This window comes from Glossina fuscipes, unplaced genomic scaffold (assembly GCF_014805625.2).
Source record: "Glossina fuscipes isolate IAEA_lab_2018 unplaced genomic scaffold, Yale_Gfus_2 109, whole genome shotgun sequence".
NCBI lineage: Eukaryota > Metazoa > Arthropoda > Insecta > Diptera > Glossinidae > Glossina > Glossina fuscipes.
Window position 1 is genome coordinate 1,682,643 of NW_023998452.1, and position 20,990 is coordinate 1,703,632.

A 20,990-nucleotide genomic window follows, 5' to 3' on the forward strand; every position below is an offset into this window, starting at 1 on the left:
AAGTTAATTTTAATTAACACATTTTTTTTTTTTTGGTTTCAAAAAACTTAAACTAGAAGCGTAATTAAATGCACGTTAAGCCGGTGAAATGTAAACTAAACTCGAAATAAATAATGGCTAAGGCTTTATCAAATTTTTTACTACGGCTAACGATTTGTGTTTAAAAAAAAAACAAAAAGTATACAATAAACGAAAGGAAAACAAAAAACAACAAAATTTCTCTTGCACAAATATAATATCGACGATTCAAATTAATGACGACAAAATAATAAATAGAATATAAATAATGAAATATGAAGAGAAAAAAGAGAGAGAGAGAAAAAAAAACCAAAAAAAAAAAAAAACTCAACACAAACACTTAACAGAGCAGTTGGGTAGTCATTTACTAAATCATTAAACTTATCGTACTTAGGGATTCTGTCGCGTTGCAATGACGTCACGATTACATTACAACAGATTTGAGAAACAGAATTGATATTTGTACGAATCAAAAATCCCAAAAGCGAATCAATGCTTCACTCACAGTTACAATCATTTACATGATCGTGTATTGAACGTTTTTTCTCTTCGATTTTTGTTTTTTTTTTCGTTTTTTTCTAAAGCATTCGAAATGAATAAGCGCGGGAAAATAGTATGAGAAATACTTGCTACCCACTAGAATGAAGTAAAATGGTGAACTTTTAAATTGGGGGAAATTTCTAAATGACTAGTGGGAGTGAGTGATATTTTTAATTATCTATTTTTATATTTCACGATCATTAAAACTCAGTGTAGGTACTTTTTACTACTGCACATGTCATATACTCCTTTTCGGAACTCAAGGAGATAAACATATCTAACAGAATATAAATAATCTTTCAATTATAAGGCGGGTATAGCAATAAATCGATCAGAATTATGGTGTTTCTGAATTTATATCGACATATTTATGTTATTTTCAAAATTCTACAGATGTTTTTAGTTTCGTGTAATTGTGTGTGACTAACTCACGCTAGAACGTAGTAGAAGTTATGAAAACGTATGCACTAAATGTATGTAGAGTTTGCCTAAAAAATATTAACCCTTTTGTGTAAAATCAGCTGGTTCTTCTTCGCAATCAAATTTTTTTCAAAAAAATTGAATTTTGTTTCACTTTTGCTTATTTAATGCGTTTCTGTGGATTTCATTCCCAGAACTATCAATTTTTTTTGGCATTTTTTGACCGCCGTCTAGAGCACCCTGTAAATCGAAAATTCAATTGATAGGCTAATACTGCTTGTGTCAGCATTCCTTACTTAATGCATTGCTGTGGATTTTATTTCGAAAATGATCAAATTTTCTTGGAACTTTTCGACCGCTCTTTAGAGCACCTTGGCTATGCTAATATGTCAGCTACGGCTTTTTAGAAACTGTAGGCAAGATTGTGACGAAAAGTGTGAGCATTCAAGCATTGTGTTCATAGGTTATCATCTTAAAGTGGCTCGACATTATTAGTAGCAAAAAAACCAGACAAAGTTAGAGATTTCCGTGACAAAGTTAGACATTTCTGCTTAACTTTTAATTTATACCGTCGCGAGCTAACGCGCTTTAGGTAAAATGACAAATCAGGAATTTCGAAGCTTTATATACGTTTCTCCAAATTCCAGTATCGACTAGGTTTCTGAGTGGATTACATAATGATATATTTTTAGATCTTGCATATAGAATAATTGGGTGAATATGTCAAACAACTTTGCGTATATCGTAAAATTGCAAAATTAATGCATATTTCTAAAGCAGCGTCCTTAATGCTATAATACACTTGCACTTTAAACAAAATCCGAATCGTTTTTCTATTTATTGCTTACTTGTAAGCAGACTTACAGTTTGCTTAGTCACACAGGTTTTCCCACAAGTCGTTATCTGATTTTTTTAATTTATCTAAAAAGTTAATTTATGTTTTATTAATTTTTATATCTACCAGCTAAGGGGTAGTTTGTGTTTTAGGTTAATCATTCCATTTGTAACAACTGGAACACGCATCGGAAACCTGTCGCATGTAACGAAACACCAAGGTCAAGGTCGTCTGAATGAGTTTAGGAACCATTCCGTTGACTATCAGCCGATTGGAAAATTTGTTTTTTTTTTTTTTTCAAAATAAAATCCAAATTTATTCTCTTATACGCTTGGGAAGTCTACAATTTCTGGCTATTAGAAGCAGCTGCATAAGAAAATAACAGAAAATGAAAGTTATTGCAACAAAGTCTAAGGACCACATCTCATGCAGGTAAAGCGAAAAAAAGCATATTTTAAATTAAAAGCAAAATCTTCCTTTCTCTCAGGTAATAACTCCTATCAGAAGATGGTATTCGTAATCGAACACTAGGAATAATCGCCAACGGTGTCAAGAGAATTTAGAACTAACCACATTTTTAAAAGCATTGCTTAGTGTTTCGTAAAAGCAAAACTCTGGTCGTTTGAGTCATTAACGTGAAGGTGGCTGAGCCGGTTGCGTATGAGTTACATATAAATTAAAGGAAGAGCAATAATGAGTGAGTGAGTGTCTTTCTCTCAATTATTTTCGAATTTTTAACTTATTGCGAATATTTTCCGAGTTTTCCTTTCGTATATATACGTGCGGGGGTATGCAACACGCAGAAGGGCTTGAAGTAGACCTACATTTTATTATATCGATCGATTCAGAAAATGATTTTGTTCGTCCGACTGTCCGACGTCGATCCATGTAAATTTGTATTTTGCGATATTTTTTGATGAAATTTCGAAATGCAATTTTCAAAATTTCTCAGCAAAGCTCGCTCTCCAATAGTATTTGGACATTCTAAATTAGTATGAATAAGTTGAATATATTTGAGCCCTCTCTCATTTAGCCGTTCCTACGAAAACTAAACCTTTATAGTAAAGAGATGCAATTTTTAGTATTTCATGAGTGGTTGATAATGTGCTTAACTTGTCATTCGTTCGGATATCTCGGACACCTCGCGTAGACATCTAACCTTATCTACATCATCGCTTGGTGCAAGAAATATAAATTTCTTGTAAGGACCACTAGAATAGCCCCATCCGTAAGTTGACATGACATCCGTAATCTGAACTTGTATACAACATAAAGACAGAGATATTTAGCTTTGTATGTCCTTGCAATGTTTATTCGCAAAAACAAAAGAGATTACAAAATTTTGGAAAAACAGAAATGAAACTTATATTGCATTTAGTTTCATTATTGGGTTAATTGCTTGCTTTATTTAATAAATGCATAATTAAAACAATTGTAAATGATCGCCTTGTGAATATTTCTAATTATAGTTTTGAATTACACTTTAGATTCGATACGTGGTGATAGTGGTTGCGGTGGTGATGGTGGCGATGGTGGTGGTGGTGATAGAGCGGAGTGTAGCAGGTGTTGACAATAAAACCCATTTAAGGATTGTTAAATCGCTTTCATCCAAGATAAGTAATTCACAAACATGACCTGTCACCGTACATGATTTACCGTGATTCAGTTGGTTTTTTCTCTTTTGTTTTTTTTTTTAATTTTCATTTTGTATTGTTTTAGCTTACATATGCATTGAATGCTCAGTATGTTCTGCATATAAGCAGGAAGTTTTGGAATTTCCTAAGTGATCTAATTTTTCATGCATTTATTTATATAGATAGATAGATAGATGGTGATGTATGTAAATATTATATTAAAAAATGTATACGAGTTTTTTCCATCGAGAATTTTTATTATTTTTATTACCATTTATAAATTATTTATTAAAATGTCACAAACCATTCATGGGTTTTATAAAAACTAATAGCTTTTTTTCTTTAAACCTTTATTTATATCATTTATGCAAGGAAATCCACATCTTTTTATTTAATTATTATTATTATTATTCATTAATTGTGCTTAAGAGCTGCAAATTCAGAATATCAGTTGAACTCAATCAAATAAGAGTTGAACATAAACTTCAAAACAGTGAGACATAAAAAGCAACCGTAAAAGTGGATAAATTAAGATAAAAAAAAGAAAAAAAGAAAACAAAAACAAAAGGAATTTAAATAAAGCTACAAAAATACAGAAGAAAATGAATTAATTTAATTAATTTTCGCTTAAGAAGTGTATTCAACGCGGGCTTTACGCAAAATTAAATACTCATTCTAACCGATATTGAAGCCAATAGCGGAATGATTAAATTAAATTAAAATCCCTGTCTTCTGGTTGAGGAAATAAACGTAAAAATAATGTAAAGCTGTAATGTGTGGATACTTAAAATATTTAAAAAACAATTAAGGGGAGAATCAATTTTTATTCTTCCTCTTTTTCTTCTTTTTAACATATATTTACATTACATTGCATGTAATGTTGATACAATGACGTTTTCAAATAGAACCGTAAGAGAGCATACACTACCCTAAGTAGTAAATAATTTATGTGCATATCAGACTTTACAACAAATCTTTTTTTCTTCTATATATATATGTGCAAGTACGCTTAGATATTTTAGCGATCATATCCTCATAAGTTGCAAATTCCAATGAAAAATTGCATTTACGGTATAAAAGACTAACAGACTGTTAAAGAATCCACTTTTAGTTTTTGCAATATCTTCATGTGTTCACGCATACATGGCAGACACGCATAGTGGCAAGCCTACTGAAAACGTGTATTCGGTCCGTTTGCTTATTGATATAACCGCATATTTTCAATTTATTGTCATTTTGCGAATAACTCATGTTTAGTTATTAATCCCGTCACATGGGAGGAGGCACGGAGCCCTAAATTATCAAAGAAAACTGAAAAATTTACAATTAGATATATCCGTTTGCCTGATCGAGGTAACATTTCTTATGATCTGTTAGCAATGTATCGAATAGGGTGAGAAATATCATAAGCTTAGCTTAGCTTTGGTTGTGCATTTATAATTCGACTTGAACTCAACTCATTGAAATATCTCAGTCATTTACATTTTATAAGCGTAAATGTTTTTGTAGCACGTTGTGCGTTATATGCCAGTGAACGAAACAAAGGTACGCAATAGTAGTAACCGTATAAAATAATCCACGCAATAAACATGTGGAAAGAACGAAACAGTTTCTTTTAAATTCCACTCACACGTTTCATTTTAGGCATGACTGCCTTGTCCCAGCCTTACGACAGCACAATGTGATTGTTTATCTAAAATATCAATGAACTTTAGTTCTTACATATTTTTTTATATACATTTATATAATTTATTGTTCGTCATTCTTGCATATTCATTCAGCATTGCTTATATCTTGATAATCGACCTAGACTTATGTACAGCGAACAATTTTTTTTTTAAATTTTCAAAAATCGTTTTCAGAGAGTTTTGTTTCCTCGGATTAAGCTTCGGAATAGAAAGTCAACTTCAAGCCGCATTAAATTAAGCGAAATGCAAACAGAATCGTTTGCCTACATTTAACATCCTTTTCATTCAAATTTATTAGGTAGAGAACATTTTTATTTAACATTTTGAGTGAAAAGAGACATCATTGACAGCTGGTCGCTTCTCATTTCTAAAGCAGAGAATGAAACGACAATGTTAAGGTAAATGCACCCAACTATTCACATCCTTTGCAGCCTCTTTTTACGAATTTCCTAAACTCTTATTTTAAGGAATGTGATTCCATTGCTGTTCATGTGCATTAAAGTCGTGAAGCCAACATATCCTATGAATAAGAAAAAGGGATCGATGTAAGAGGAAGAAAGCAATATTTGGCTTGTAATAAATCGTAGAAACTTCTTCTTCATACACCGAGAGCTTCAGTCTTCTTCATTGTTCTTTCTTCAATGGACGTATGGACAGACAGAAACCTTTTCTAAAGCATAAGATTTGAGCAAACCAGTATACCTCGCTTTTAAAAGTGCACAAAGGTAAAACGTAAAAATATTTTTGCCTTCGTTTGGGTTACTTAAGTGCGGCGCTATATTGAATTTGTTATTCCATTTGTAATTGTCATCATCAGTATACGAATCTCATCGTGCTTTATATGCTGTTAGGAGTTTGTAGAGAGGCGAGAGAATTGAAATCCAAGACTGCTATCTGTAGAAAATGCAGTAATGTTTTGAAAAGAATTTCTCATTGATGGGGTCACAGGGACTTAAGTATATCTATTATATATAATGAGTTCAAGAATCTTACGAACAGTGATGTCTCAATTGATGTTATAGCAAAAAGGAAAGGCTGCCATCTGCAGGCGTTGCACGAATATGTTGAATAGCATTTCCAATTCATGGGTTAATGCGGACTTAAGCAGATCTATAATAGCAATGTAGTTCAAGAGACTTAAAAATAGTGATATCCTAGCCGAAGTTATGGGAAAATGATTGCAATGAGAGTCTGCTTATCATTAATCTGCAACTCCAGTGAGACATTTATTTGATCGTAATAAAGCACTTACACAAGCCATGGTACACAAGTCTTAGCTAGAAGTTAACTGCAGTGCGACTTGATTCAAATGTAATTATATCTAATAACTTTAGCAAAAAACTTGAATTTTAATTTTATTGTTCTTTTCTTTTCGAGCTATTAAAAAGAGGGTGCGGCTTAACAGATATATATGATAAATAAATGAATGTATTTTATAAAAATTATTTTTAAGCATTAATTACAAGAACTGGAAAAACATAATAATAATAAAGAGAGAAAAACAACAACAGAAAAAAAAGAAAGAAAAATAGTGAGGAGAAGAAGCAGAAATAACAAGTTGTCAAAACAATGAATGGCAGTGAGACCATTGGTATGTCTTACGGTTCTGGGATAATAGAGGGCGCGTGTATAGCATAATGATTAGCGAAAAGTTGGAAAGTTAGTTAAGAAAGTCATATACACTACGGAGCGTGCGCGAATCTTGAACACCCATCGATTGGGTTTAAAGTACCCAGTTTTCTAGGAATATGTGAGCGAAGGGTGCGCATAGAAATTTTTTGTTTCCTTGTTTCACATTCAAATCTGGCCTTTATAACAGTGCAATAGAATCGTTTTTAGATGAATTTTGCAAGAAAGATATTTTTCTTGCTATGAACAGCGAATTGTTGATTAGTCAGAAGGAAATTCCGGTATTTTCTCTACTGAAAAAGGATATAGAGCTTTTTGTTCTTCTCACTCTTTTTTAAGGGCTTTTAAGAGCTACGGCATAGTACGGACTTGTGCGCTTACAAAACAATTTACTCTATACATACAGTCACTCTAATGTTAAATATTTTTCATTTCCTTTCCTTTACATGCAGAAGGGATAATATTTCATAATTGCTCTCTTTGCGGTTTATTTAAAGCATAGGATATTTTCATTTTATTACAAAACCCATAAATGACAAACGTAAACAAAAACTAATTGAATTTGAACTCACTAGTTGGCTGTCCATAAATTTCAAAGAACATGTCAAGATCATATGCATTCTGTGTACAGTAGTAGATAAAGGCAATAATTTTGCATGTATTCGCATGTATTTCATATATATGCGCTTGTATTAATGCATAGCATTTAAAGTATAGAATTTCTGTGCATAATAAAACTCGTTTGTAACAAATTATTAAGCATAACTTGCTGACTGGTTGCCATTCTAACTTGGTCGACCAGTAATGATGAAGTTTTTACATTGCCGAAGTGCAACCCACGCATTTTCAAAAGACAAAGAAACATAATAATAATAATAATAATAATAATAATAATAATTGCATGGAATTACCAGCACTCATCAATTAGCCGGTCACATTTGCATGCATTGTGTTACACTAAACATTTACACACCTGAACACATTCAGGCATAAATTATTGTCACATCATACACTTTTTTTGTCTGTTTTTTTTTTTTTTACGTCGCATTGAGCCTCGGTTTATGTTATTTCTTTAGTGTCACAAGATAGAGGACAATTCCAGGAGGTGAAGCCAAGAGAAAAGAATTCTTTTTCTTGTACTTTTTTCACTTAAGAAAAGAAATTATTCACTTGAGAGTATTTATATCATTCACGTATCGCTGCAATTCCTTCCAATGATAAGCATTGAGGGGGACATAGATTTGATTTCTTTACAACCGAAACCTGCCACCGACTGCCAACGAATAGGAAAAATTTTCCCCCTTCCTTCTTCCATGCACCTACTCAGCCAGGTCGTCTTCCATGTTTTGTGAATTTTCTCATTGCAGGACTATAGTCAAGTTGTCTGAAAATCTATATTGAAGACGTTCGCTGAAATATTGAGGAAGTCTGGTCAGATATCATGAAACGCGCAGTAGGGCGTGTATCATTTTATATAGGTCCAGTCCAATGGCGACAAGTGAATGTTCAATTTTTTCCCTAAAAATGTTTTCATATTTCGATTAATTTCGACTCGCCCACTGATACCTTTATAATTAATGAAGAACTAAGTAATTTTTGTTTTTTACTTAGGGTTAGAAAAATACCCAAGATTTGGATTTAAGATTATATCACTTTTCCTTCAAGTTTTCTTTTTCAACTTCTTCGCACATATACACATACTTTGCTTATGCGAAACTCATGCGCAGTCATGGGAATAGGGTGGTGCGCTATTTATTTAAGAACCTCATCGTAATGTAGTTTTAACTACAAATTTAATGGACTTAATAGGTAGTGGGTGAGTGGTGGGTGTATTCGCAAAATTCGCCCTTAGGTGAATAAAGTAATCTGGTTTGTTGTTATAAGCGGTGGCGAAATGAAAATATATGATAAGAAAAAAAAAAAGAAAGAAAAAATAACAATTTATTCTAGTGATACAGAATGCAGAATAGCAACATGTCTGCCCGTGTTGTCGTGGTTGTTATCTAACAATTATGCCAGCACACCTGCAGGGTTAATCAGGTGTGTGTGTGTTGAATGCCTTCACATAACCCCAAGCTCGTTGCTTTTATGGCCTTTACATATATCTCAACCAAAGTTTGTATTTGTCTCGCATAACCTGAGAACATAAATATTATATTCATACACAAGTATATGTTTATGTTAATTAATTTATATTTCTTTTATATATGTTATCAAAAGTGTTTTTTCTTTTTTTTTTTTTTTTCTTCTGCAGAGTTAGAAAAACTTAATATGAGTTTACTTAAGCATGTACGGTGTGTACGGTATGTAAGCTTGTGCTTTTGCATGTATCTTGAGCAAGATTTCTAAATTTAAATTAAAAGTGCGCATATTACATTGGGGCTTATTGTGTTTGTCTGTGGCGTGCATATATACGTATGTATGTATATATGCATGTATGCATGTATGCATGTGTATTTCAATATTTTTTTTTCATTTTCTACAAAGCTACGTATAAGTATAGTTGTTTTAATAGTTAGTGCTATGTAAGTGTATGCTAATGCATCTGGCTGGCTATTTTATGCAACGATTGTCTGATTCAAGGTTGACCAGGTAAGAGTGCAAATTTCTGTTCTGTCTCGTTGTTAATTGTTGTTTTTATTTTATTTTATTTTTATATCTTTTTTTTTTTTTTTTTTTTTTTTTTTTTTTTTTTTGTTCAAATCGCATTTTGTTTTGTTTCATTCAATTTTCAAAATCTCTATTATATAGCCTTTTAGAACAAGCGGTACATTAAAAAGCTACATAAAACGCTCTCGCTTAGGATAAACAATTTGTTCCCGAACTAAACCTTGAAAAGTTTAATCGAATCGAAGGCAGAAAGAGAAGTTCACAAACATCGTCCTTTGTTCATTTCTGACATTACGATCCAACTGAGTCTTTCAGTTATCGTAAGTTTGAAAATAATGGTAAATACGGTAAGCCTGATCTGGCAAATGCTTTCCGAAAAGGTGTGGTATTGATGAGAAAACAAGTAACCAACTCGCACAAAAGGCGCTAAACTCCATCCCAACACACAAAAAGACAGCCACAGAGGGAAAAAAAGCAAGAAAGAGTCAAGGAATGAAATTTCCCATCCTGTCCAAATAACATTCGAAAAACTCGAAATTTGAGGTGACTTGAGAAAGTTGTAAAATCAAAGTAAGCAAAGCTACGTGCAGTTTGGTGTAGTTTCACAACATAAGATAGGTTTGACAAGAACAAATAATTTTGCGAAAGATAAATAAAAGCAGTGCGTTAAAATCTAACGAAATTCAGATTCTGAAAAGGAGCCCAGGGTCTTCTCATAAAATCGTCCACCAATATTTTCAACGCGTGTTCAAGGAAGTTTTTACAAGGTAACTACCTAAAAAGTATTGGTCTTAATAAACTCTCAATTACTAGATAGCAATCGACTACATTTCGCTCCTTTCTAGATACGAACGCATACAGAAGAGTTTCGTGTAAATAGGTTCGCTGTATTGATATTTGAAAAGAGTTAGTCTTCGTGTAATTGCGTAGTTTAGTTGTTACGGAAGGCTACAGAAGGCAGCTCTTCGGACTTTCGCTTTTTAAGAGATGTATAGATTTTACATCACAAAGTCATTATCCCATGGAATTTTATTATGAATGTCATCAAATGAAAATTCTTTGAAAATCGCACACGTTTTATAAAATAAAGGAACTGTACAGTTATCGATTTGCCGTTGATTTGTAAGACGTTTTTCGATACAACTCCAAAGTATTTTCTTAAGTAGCCTAATGGGGCGGAAATGTTTCAATAGATTGACTGAAAGTTCAATAACAACATATCTACTAATATACGAATAATATAATGTGCTTTTTAATCGGGTTAGCGGAGAATATTTTAATTGGATTTCATTTCATTCACTTCGAATGTATGAATCACGAAATTGCCAGGCGGAGGGCTTTCTCCATTTACAAATAATTATCCCCCGAAGTCTTAGTCTTTTGTCTCTCTATTTGGGATGAAAAGAATATCGTGTTACTAAACTGCTATAGAGCGGGCTATTTTCATACATAAATTCGATATAAATATGGCTGCTTATTGATTAAATCATTTAGAAATCTATCTGCCCATGCTGTTCGAAAACAAATCATGATAAGGGAGCTAATGTTCTTGTTACGAGCGCGTTCAGAGCAAAGAATTTCCTTTATAAACCAAAATTTCTCATTGTCAACGTGGAATAGTAGAATGTTGTCAACAACCGGAATGTGCTAAAAGTGAGAGAAAGGCTGATTCCAAGCTATACCCTTAAATGCATATTGCTGCCAATTGTCTACATTCCAGTTCCACTTAACTTTAAAATACATTTTAAAATTTATGTATGTAGACAATTGGAATGTAACGGTTACCGGACAGTATGAATTTAAGGGTTAAGACGCACGCATGCGTAAAGCGTTACGTTGGGAACGGTACCGTAAATAAGTAATAAGACTATTCTTGCTAGCAAAGCTTTCGTCTGCTATCCAGCGTTATTCGAGGTGGCATAGTTAGTCATTTTTCCTAAGTGGGATTATGACTTTAATGTGCATTGAAAGTCGAAGGAATCAAATCAAAGCCCAGTGATTTATTGCCTTTAATTTTTTCTACGATTAATAAATAGAAAAGGCTTTTGTGTTTTGTTATGTTAACTTTGCAACCACCACATGCATAGATTTTTTTCGAAGTGTCTTCATAAAGCTGTTATAAGGCGAAGCAGGCAGTTGAACGCTTACTATCGAACACGACTATCGACGTATGTTATCGGATATGACGTTCCTGTGCCTTGATATTAGAAGGTAACATCTTTTAAGATGAAATTTCTTCTTAGCAATTGGGAAAAGTGCGTTCTTTAAAAGATTACTACATACGTCCAACCAGCAGCCCTACCATAAATGCATTTTTTTCATTTAGCCTTTTGCGGAAAACATTACAACTTATGTTCATCTTTTCAGCGTATACCCTCAATAGCTTAAATAGTTATTTATTTTGCGACCTTGATAATGTCCGTTTATATGTGTCTATGTTTGTATAAATATAAACACATGACCAATAAATACTAACAATAAAATTAAAAACAATCACATCAGAACTTTCTTCATTCCCGACCATATTTAGAAATTTTTCTTCATAAATATATGTGTTTGCATGTACTCATGCGTACATATGTTATACGTGTTGCCATCATTTTGCTATCAAATATCAACAATAAATGCAATAACGACATTATCACATCAATAGATTTTTTTAACCATTAAGGCAGTTCACGTAAAACAATGTTGCCCGAATGCTGTGTTTAGTGCTATACAAGTTGTAGTAAAAACTATTTATGTCATTGAAGCTCATTTCCCCCAATCATTAAAAACCAAAGAGGCATTGCTTGGTAGTATTTATTTTATTATGCCCATATTATATGCTACGCATCTCGTATCTGTTCACTGCCTTTTCTTTTTCAAGCACTTTTTTCCAACGCATAAATCGATCGATGGTCGAATCATCGTAAAAGCCAAGTAGTAATCGTTTTCTTATGTTATTGTGTAGTTGTATTGGTGGACACATCAGGTGACAGTAACAAGTAAACAAAAATGTTAAGAGTGACAATGAAAATTAGAAATATTTGAAAGGCCTATGCATATCTAGATATCAAGAAGACCATCCCATTCAACTATGGCTTGCTGTGATCAATCTTGTACATGTGGTGTATGTCACGTCAGTCATAGGGCAAGAGAAGTACTAATTATGTCATGTCGTTTACAATACGAAAAATCAGCCTAAAGAAATTTTCTATCCACGGTTAGTAAGCTTTTATGCAAACTAAGAGAAAATAAACAGCAAGAGTGTTCTAATACACACCCTTGGATACTTCTCAGTATTATCCTAAATATGTGTATAATCTTTGTTAGGCAAGAAAGAGAAAGAAAGATCTTGTAAAGTCTAAAAACATAACGCTTTAGAGTTACACTTGCTTGTTTCCTTTCTCTTTATCTCTTTATCTTACCTTGCAAGACTTATCAAAAGTTTATCACCTGGACAGAGTAACCGCTGTTTCACTTCTGGATTTAGTCAAGCCTTACCCGAAGCATTCAAGACCGCTCGGGGGAATATGCAATGCACGGTATTGGGAAATTCACGTATAACGCTTTGAAATTCATATCAACGTCTTTGCAGAAGTGGCTCCCCAGCTAGCTGAAGCCCGCTAAATTTTCCGCAAACGATAAGCGAAATTTCGCAAAGAGATAAAGAGGAGACTCAGTTATTGGAATCATTTGAGGCTAACTTTTTTTTTACTTAGAATATTTTGAGTTTTTTCTCTCTTTCATTGTGAGTTTAACAAGTAGGCAAGTGAGTGTGTCACCGTGCACGCTGTTTAGCAATTTTTTTACTATAAGAAAACTGAATATTTTTAAGGATTATATAGATTTAGTATGAAAGTGCGTTTGCGTATAAAAGGGAGGAAAATAATTTCTTTTTTTGCAACAAGAAAAAAAGCAAACTTTCTGATAAGCAATGAATGTATGCTTTCAGTATGGAATAGATTAACGAGCACGGGAACGATGAAACAGCTTAACAGATCAGTTTTATTAAGTGAATTCTGTGTCGCTTAAATGAAATCAAAATCATATTTCGAATCGATCTCAATCTGATTGATTATACAAACATGTGCGCGTGTATGCCTGTTAAAGTTGCAATTTTATTGGAAGTGTATGTTAACATATGATATGTAACCTTTCCTTTCCATTGCCTTTAGACGGATGAATAAACACTTTTAAGTTGACTTTTTCTTTTCTAACTTACGTTACGTACATAACACATGTTCCAAGCATTTTATTTTTTTTAGTTTTTATTTTTTTTTTTTTACATATACTTGTTATCGTTGTACGTAGAGAGATGCACCATAACTATAGACGATGAACATTGGCATCATGTGTGCAATGACGTCTGCAAATGCTACCAATTTAAGTATATATTGTACAAATAGAGAAAGATTTGTTTTGTTTTTTTTTTTTTTTTTTTTTTTTTTTTTTTAAAGAGTAGAAAAAACTTGATGCTCGGTAAGTAGGTCTGTTGTTAAGCGACGCCTTATGGCATTGCATCTAAATACCAATTCAGGCATTTACGCATTTGAGTAATAGAATTAAAAGAATGTCTGATGGTCGTCATCTTTGTCATCATCAACATTGTTAATATTGTTGTAGTTATCGTTATTGTTGTTGTTGTTGTTGTTCTTATTATTATTATTTTTATTATTGCTAGCAACCACACTATACTATACGCAATGAGCTTGTGACGCGTAAGTGGATGTACAGTATGGCCACTGGCAGAACGTCAAAACGAAAAGTATGTGGACAAGTGAAAATGCAATTTCTTAGAATTTCTTAATTGTTCAGAATCTATTTCTAAGCTCTTTTTATGTTGTCGCTTATTTTCTTTTTACGAATAGCATAAGAAAAAATCAATACAATCTATTAACTGGCATTTAACCGATTGAAAGCAGCCTTAATTAAAAATAGCTTTCTCATGTCATTGCTGCACTAATGCGGAGAGAAAGTCGTCGCCGATAGCGAGAAGCACTTCGATATGTGCCCAGTTAAAAACCCTTTTAAAAAGTTTCACAACCCATGTCACCCTTTGCTTTCATAAGTGTCAATATTCGATTCGAGATAAATCTTGCTGCGAAAGCAACTTTCTTCTTTTCGAACTTTCATCTTTTCGAAGAAAGTTGCTTTCCAAGGTGGTCTGAATGAGTCGAAGTCTATTCGGTACGGAAAAAATTGGTTCTTTCGTGAAAATCGTAACTCGTAAGAAGTAAAGATCAAGGAATCAAATGTGATTTGTAGTTATTTGGAAAAAAAGAAAAGACTTAGTTCGCATTTCCCATTTCTAAAGACACGACTATCAGTTCGTCACTCTTCTCTTACGCTAAATCTTTGTTCAACTCAGAGTCGGTACAAAGCTGTGCATTGTCCCCGTTTTCTATTTGCAATTGGAGTTCTTAGAAACAAAATGCTGTAGAGAGAGAGAGAAAGAGAGAGAGAGAAAGAGAGAGAGAGAAAGAGAGAGAGAGAGAGAGAGAGAGAGAGAGAGAGAGAGAGAGAGAGAGAGAGTATATCCTTAACTTCATCGGTCTGCGGTCAAAATAACTAAAAAACTCTAATGATTTCAAAAAAAAAAAAACCCAAATTTCAACAGACTTCCGCTGGTAAGCGCCTTTTCCTAAGTATTCCTGTGGGATATATTTTTTGGAATTTTTTGAAAGCAATCGCATCATTTTATCGGGTTCACTTAGACGCCCTGAATAAAAAGGGAAGGGAAAAGAGAATGCTAGTGCCGTGTAAGGAATTTTCTCTAAAGGCAACCACAGTTTTATTGCGTGTTTGTAAAGACGGCGGCAGGAAATGAAAAGATTCCCCTTAAATCAAATACTTTTTATTTTTTATTTATTTATTTATTTTTTTAACGATCTTTTATTCATTTGGCTGGATAGTGTAGATTTTTTAATAGTCTTGAGATTTCTTTTGTAGACATAAATATGTATATATATATATATATATATGTTTATATAATATAAACATAGGAATATCTCTCTATGTAGTTGCACGGATAGTCTAGCTTTTATGCTTGTGTATGTACACAACATCGATATGTAAGTACGTCTATGTTTGAATGTAGTGCACTAATGAGAATGTGTTTCTTTTTTCTTTTTTCCCATTTAAGAAATAAAAAATCTGGGTTTAAGTAGAACATAGAAATATTTGTTCAGATTCAAAGGAAAATGGAAAAGAAATTCTGAGAGCGGCGACAAAAACAGAAACTAAATTAAAATGCGATAAAATGTGATAAGACAGAGTTTCAATTGCCTGACTCTATTAGCAGTCATAAAAGTCATAAGTTTCCATAAACGCAGAAAAGAAAGTTAATTAAAATCTATTCTAATAAAATGTTTTCATATTTCGCTTATAGTCAGATGATAATACATACATACATACTACACGTCTATCATGACATGACATATGAGTTTATGCTTTCCTTTGGATTAAGGACGTTGTTATATAACAACGTTTCATTTGCTAATTAAATCGCCGGCCCACATTGCAATCCGTACCGGGGATGAAGAAATTTTAAATAGATTTTCTCTCCATATAAGAAGAGAATAATTTGGGTTTCAGATTGCCAACGGGGCTCACCTTTATAGATTCTTTTTGTAAAGTTAAATTACGTTTATCTCAAAATCAAAGCTCAAGTGCATATTGCTTTCGATAGTTGTAATCGCCATAAAAGAAAAGAAATGCTATTGAAAAAAATCAACCAAATCAATCAAATCGATTAATCCATCATTCTGGTCCGAAATGTCAAAATTATCGTAGAAATGCATGGCTGGAGAATTGCAATAGCGGTATACTAAGCATATGTTTAGGTGCCTACAAGAGACCGTTACCTACAAGGGAATATTATTTGCATAATTAATTGTTGCTGACATAACATTAATTCAGTTTGTAGCACTGAGAATAGGAAGGTTTGCGTTTTTAACTAATTGATGAATATTTTTCATAATTGCAAATGCATTGCAAAGGAAAATGGAAATTTTTATCAGTATTGTAGAAAACTTGAATTTAAATACTTAGTTTGGGGCCTTGCTAATACGAGCTCTCCCTTCTTTTATTCCTTGCACGTTTCATTTCACGTCTTCGCGGCAGAGTTCGACATCAAAAAGTGCTATCGCGTGACTGAAGAATGAAAGCTAGGTTTGCCTGCCCTAGTACTTCTTGCATATGATCTTTCTGCACTTGAATGGAAGGCTAAAATTTAATGCAAGTGTTCGAAACTTTGGCCGTTTCTATATCCTAGGCCTATTAAGTTTGTGCGAATGTATACAACACGAAGATTCACCTTTTAATACGCCAATCGATTCAGAAAATGATTGTGAACCTAAGCTTGTTTGCTCGTTTGTTCAATTTGTGTTCTCGGGTTCAACCTGCAGATCCCAAAATGTTTAGATTACGCGCCTCTCCCTAATGATCGTGGGTCAAGTACATTTAACAAATCGACGGCGAAAATATTGGCTTCAATTTTTTCTAGACCTTGTTGAGATAGTTCGCGCGCTCGCCTTAAGCTTACTTAACTAAGGTCACTGCTCCTAACTCTAAAAGAGAACCATGAATGCGTTTAATCATTTCGCTAGATTCCTGCATGTCTTTATAGCAAGGCCGTATGAATGTCTATGCGACTAAGTTGCAGTAGTGACATCGTAACATATGAGAAAGTACCCCACTCCTCTTAAATAAGCAAAACGTATTGTATTTAATCGGTCATCTCAAGGTATCTCAAGGTAGTTGCAAACTGTGACATATTTTCTCTGTTCCTATCATGGATATGCACGTATAACAAAATATTAATTTTACGGATCGTCTGGAATGTTTCACAAAAAGGGTAAAGTCCCCCTAAGGTCTCATTTAAATAAAAATTAATTTAGCCAAATTATCAGATATACTTCGTAAGTGCGTAGTCCACTTGATATAGATATTGATCTACAACGCTATAGATGCTAGATTTTGAAAAAATGCAATCAAGACTTTTTGATTATATTAATAGTAATTTATTTCTCCAAAAACAGACTGATAACAGGTAATGACGAACAAACCTTCAAGATATTTGTGACCATCTCTAAGAAAAATATCTACGTCATACAACCTAATAAAGAGACTACTTCATCGTTCCTGCCAATTAATCGCTGCATCTGCAAAATAGTTATCGCTGTGCAAGTTAAAAATTTGTAAGTTATACTTTTTGAATTGTTTCTGCCTTGTTGTGTTTTTCCCCTAAATGAGAATAATACATAAACAACGTGTCATGTACTAGAATGTGAAAAATTGGATTAAATACCTATATAAGTATCTTCAAGTGTGCACATCAACTCTCTTGGTGCTCCTCTCTCTCTCTAAGCGATGCTACATTAATTATTTCTACAAATTAAACGCACGCCTCTATATTTAGTTGCATATGCTATTAATCTGCTCATGCACTGAGGTGCATGTACATCGCATTGGATTAGAATTATATTAGCAAAAATAACATTAGGCTTAGAACGAATATTATGATACCTTGCGCTTACGTGGCATGAATTAGAAAAATTTATATTTTCCTTCTAATTGAGTCCTAAAAAGTCACTCTATCTTTTACGATGTCTTTAAATAAGGCAAGTAATGAACTTATGCAAGTTCCAGTAGAAAATATTAAGAAATCGAAAGAAAGGGTTCTGTTTCAATTCCCCCACAAAAAAATGATATCTCCACGTAGTTGGTGATCTAAAAAATATCGAACGTAATTCTCTTATAGCCGTGAACTGAAAAGATCAACTATTTATGCCATAGTTGGCATAAGCTTTTCTCTTCATCTAAAAAGTCGGTTTTATGGTGCATTCGTTTCTTAGGTCCCTAGCAAATATTTCTGTGCCTGCATTTCCAGATCGACTTTAGCTTGATACCAATCATATTATCTTGGCATTCGTTACGAATATTGTGTGTGTTAATAAATGCGGTTTCACTGGTTTTCGTACTTTGCATTAGGATCTTGCTAAAGAAGAACTTAGGATATTGCAGCATCAAGCTTAAAGGCTTTAAGTAAACTCGAAGACCGATTTTACTAATCTCTCAAATTTGTGCAAAAAATGTTCCCCCAAGCATAGTTTTTAGGCTAAGATTGTGATTGAAATAAATGGACAGACAGGCAGGCAGGCAGGTAAGACTCTATACTCTATAGACTCTGATGCTTACGCTCATCACAGGAACACATCTATCTTATGGCTTTCGTATGTTTCATAAGCGTACGATAAATTAAAGATATCTCCGGTGGTGTGGGAGTAACGACATATATTACTATGCAGCATGACAATAGAAAGGGTTTTGAGAGGAATTATGAAATAAGAGATGCACCATAAAAACAATGAGAAAAAATGTTAAGTTAATAGCAAACTTACCTTTGAAACGGGCGTAGTGAAGGAGAACATTTTCTCATTGTTTTCCATTGAGAACTTTTCTTTAGAGACAAAGGCAAATATCATGTGTATTTTCGTATCGAGTGGCACAGAAATTATCTGAAAAATTGCACTAGATGTTCTATTTGTTGTTGTTGCTACGTGGTTGTTGGGAAACGTTGTTCATTTATTTTGCTCAAAAGAGCGACTTGTTGCCTCGTGTTTTCGTAATGGTGGGAATATGTGTTAGAAAGACGTTTGAAAACTAGATTTTTTGCGCATCTTTTGTGTGTGTAGCAGACTTTATTGAGTAAACTATGTGTTTATTCACCGTCTATGCTGTTTTTTTTTGTTTGAAGCATTTGCGTATGAGATCAGACACTAGAGAAATTCTTCAGATAATTTATTTTGGTTGATGAAGTATCAGTTGTTATTGCTTTAATTGTTGTTACAGACATTCAAGCCGGGGAACCTGTTATCTACATTTATATATATTGTAAGTGTGGTCATCATTACGATCATCATTATCATCATAATTGTCGTCATCACTGCCGCAACCGTAAATGTTATCATCATTAGCATGGTTAACATTAAATTAACATGACTAGACTAGACGTATACACTGTTTAGCAGTGAACCATTTCCATCACACAAAAATGATGTGTGTGGTGCGGGCTTTGTTTTATTTTTCACTTTGGCAAATACAGATATACGCTGCTTTAATAATCCGAGCTCTAGTCTGTCATGCAACGAATGAAAGAAAAATCCATTCTGACCGGTTTGTTGTGGGCAAAAATTCTCCAATAAACGAGCTTTTTTTTTTTTAAATGACTCTCCTTTTCGCCTTCTTTCCGGTCTGGGATAAAAAAAGATTTTTTTTGTTTTTTTTTTGATTTTTGAGCTCTTACCCCTTTGTTTACGTTTTCTTTTGCAAAAACTATTTCTTTGTTTTTCTTACTTTATTATCATCTGTACGGTTACCTCGGACACTTGTTGTTTTCAAAGTGAAAAATTTCAACTAGAGTGTATGCGTCGCAGTGTTGAGCATCACCATCTGAACCTTCGAAAACATTCTAATTAACTATTTTGCCTTTCGTTGTCAAAATGATTCTTTCAAAAGTTATTAAAATATTTTGTTAAAAATTTACTAATATTTGGCTCTCAGTCTTAATTCTGCACAGAATTATATATATATATATTTTTTTTATATTTTATGATTTTCTTTTATACCCGCTATCATGTGGGGCATCTGTAAACATTGTTGCTTAAAAAAAAATCCCACGTCCTTCCGTCTCATTGTTGCTTGCTTTTATAATACCGGTGAGTTGAAATGAAGAATTGAGGCAAAAACTATTGAAAGCGGAGTGAATTTTTTTTTATCAAATATCTTCACAAATATAGCGACACATTCCCATTTATTATGCATTTATGAAAGGTTATCTCTGAAAAAGTTATGTAAACACTGACTGACTGACCGATATGACCGTAATTCGTAAAAAGCTAAATGATTTTTATATATTTACCATAGATAGATAGCGGGTATCCGAAATTCGCCCAAAGGCGAATATGATTCTCTTACTTTTAAATATTTTGTCTTTTTCTGCTTTATTTATTTATTCAAATCATTTTTTTTTTTTTTTTTTGCTTTTTTTGGAATATTTAAAATTCGTGATTATGTCTCTTTTTCGTCGTCTTATTTTTTCGTATCGAACTGTTTCTGTGACTTAATTTAATTACCATTTAAGAAGAAAATAAAAACAGAACAAGTCCGCTTAATATACGACATTTAACCGTTCGCTTAGTGTTTTCGCTCAATTCTGTTTGCTGAGATTTCTCAGATCGTATTTCCTACCTTTGAAATCGATCTTGTGTTAAATACGTTTGTACCTACGAAAGCTCTGTTTACTCTTTCAGTCATCTCTCTAGATTGGATTACTTTTGGTAGCAGTTTACGGTGAGCGTGCATGCATGCACGCATGCATGCATGGCATATCTTGGAGCGTGGGTATCTTTCTATTTTTAAAGTTATTTATTAAACTGGTTTCCTTTGTCTTGCTCGTATCAACATTTACTTAAGCTTTAACTAACATTAACATTTATTTCATATGTAGTCACTTGCAACTCCCGTGTCTTTTAATGTCATGATGTTTGCGTAATTTTTATTTGCAAAAAGCTCTCTGAAGCGCGAAATGGTTTTTCGAAAACTAAGCCTTTTTATCTTCAGATATACTTA

The 20,990-nt window shown here is 33.2% G+C and overlaps 1 protein-coding gene across 3 annotated transcripts in view; it reads right to left on the reverse strand.

Moving 5' to 3' along the window:
- Positions 1–20,350, reverse strand: part of LOC119638725 (DNA-binding protein D-ETS-4) — a 28,276-nt gene extending 7,926 nt beyond the window's left edge. The window contains exons 1-2 of one of the 3 annotated variants that reach the window (XM_038035687.1): positions 19,716–20,350; positions 18,761–19,613 (exon numbers count right to left, since the gene is read on the reverse strand). In XM_038035687.1, coding sequence (XP_037891615.1) covers positions 18,761–18,844 — 84 coding nt within the window. In that variant the 5' untranslated portion in view covers positions 18,845–19,613; positions 19,716–20,350. Of the gene's footprint in view, positions 1–18,760 lie in introns of all 3 variants that reach the window. The other 2 variants (XM_038035686.1, XM_038035685.1) reach the window with 2 other exon arrangements.
- Positions 20,351–20,990: the final 640 nt, after the last annotated feature.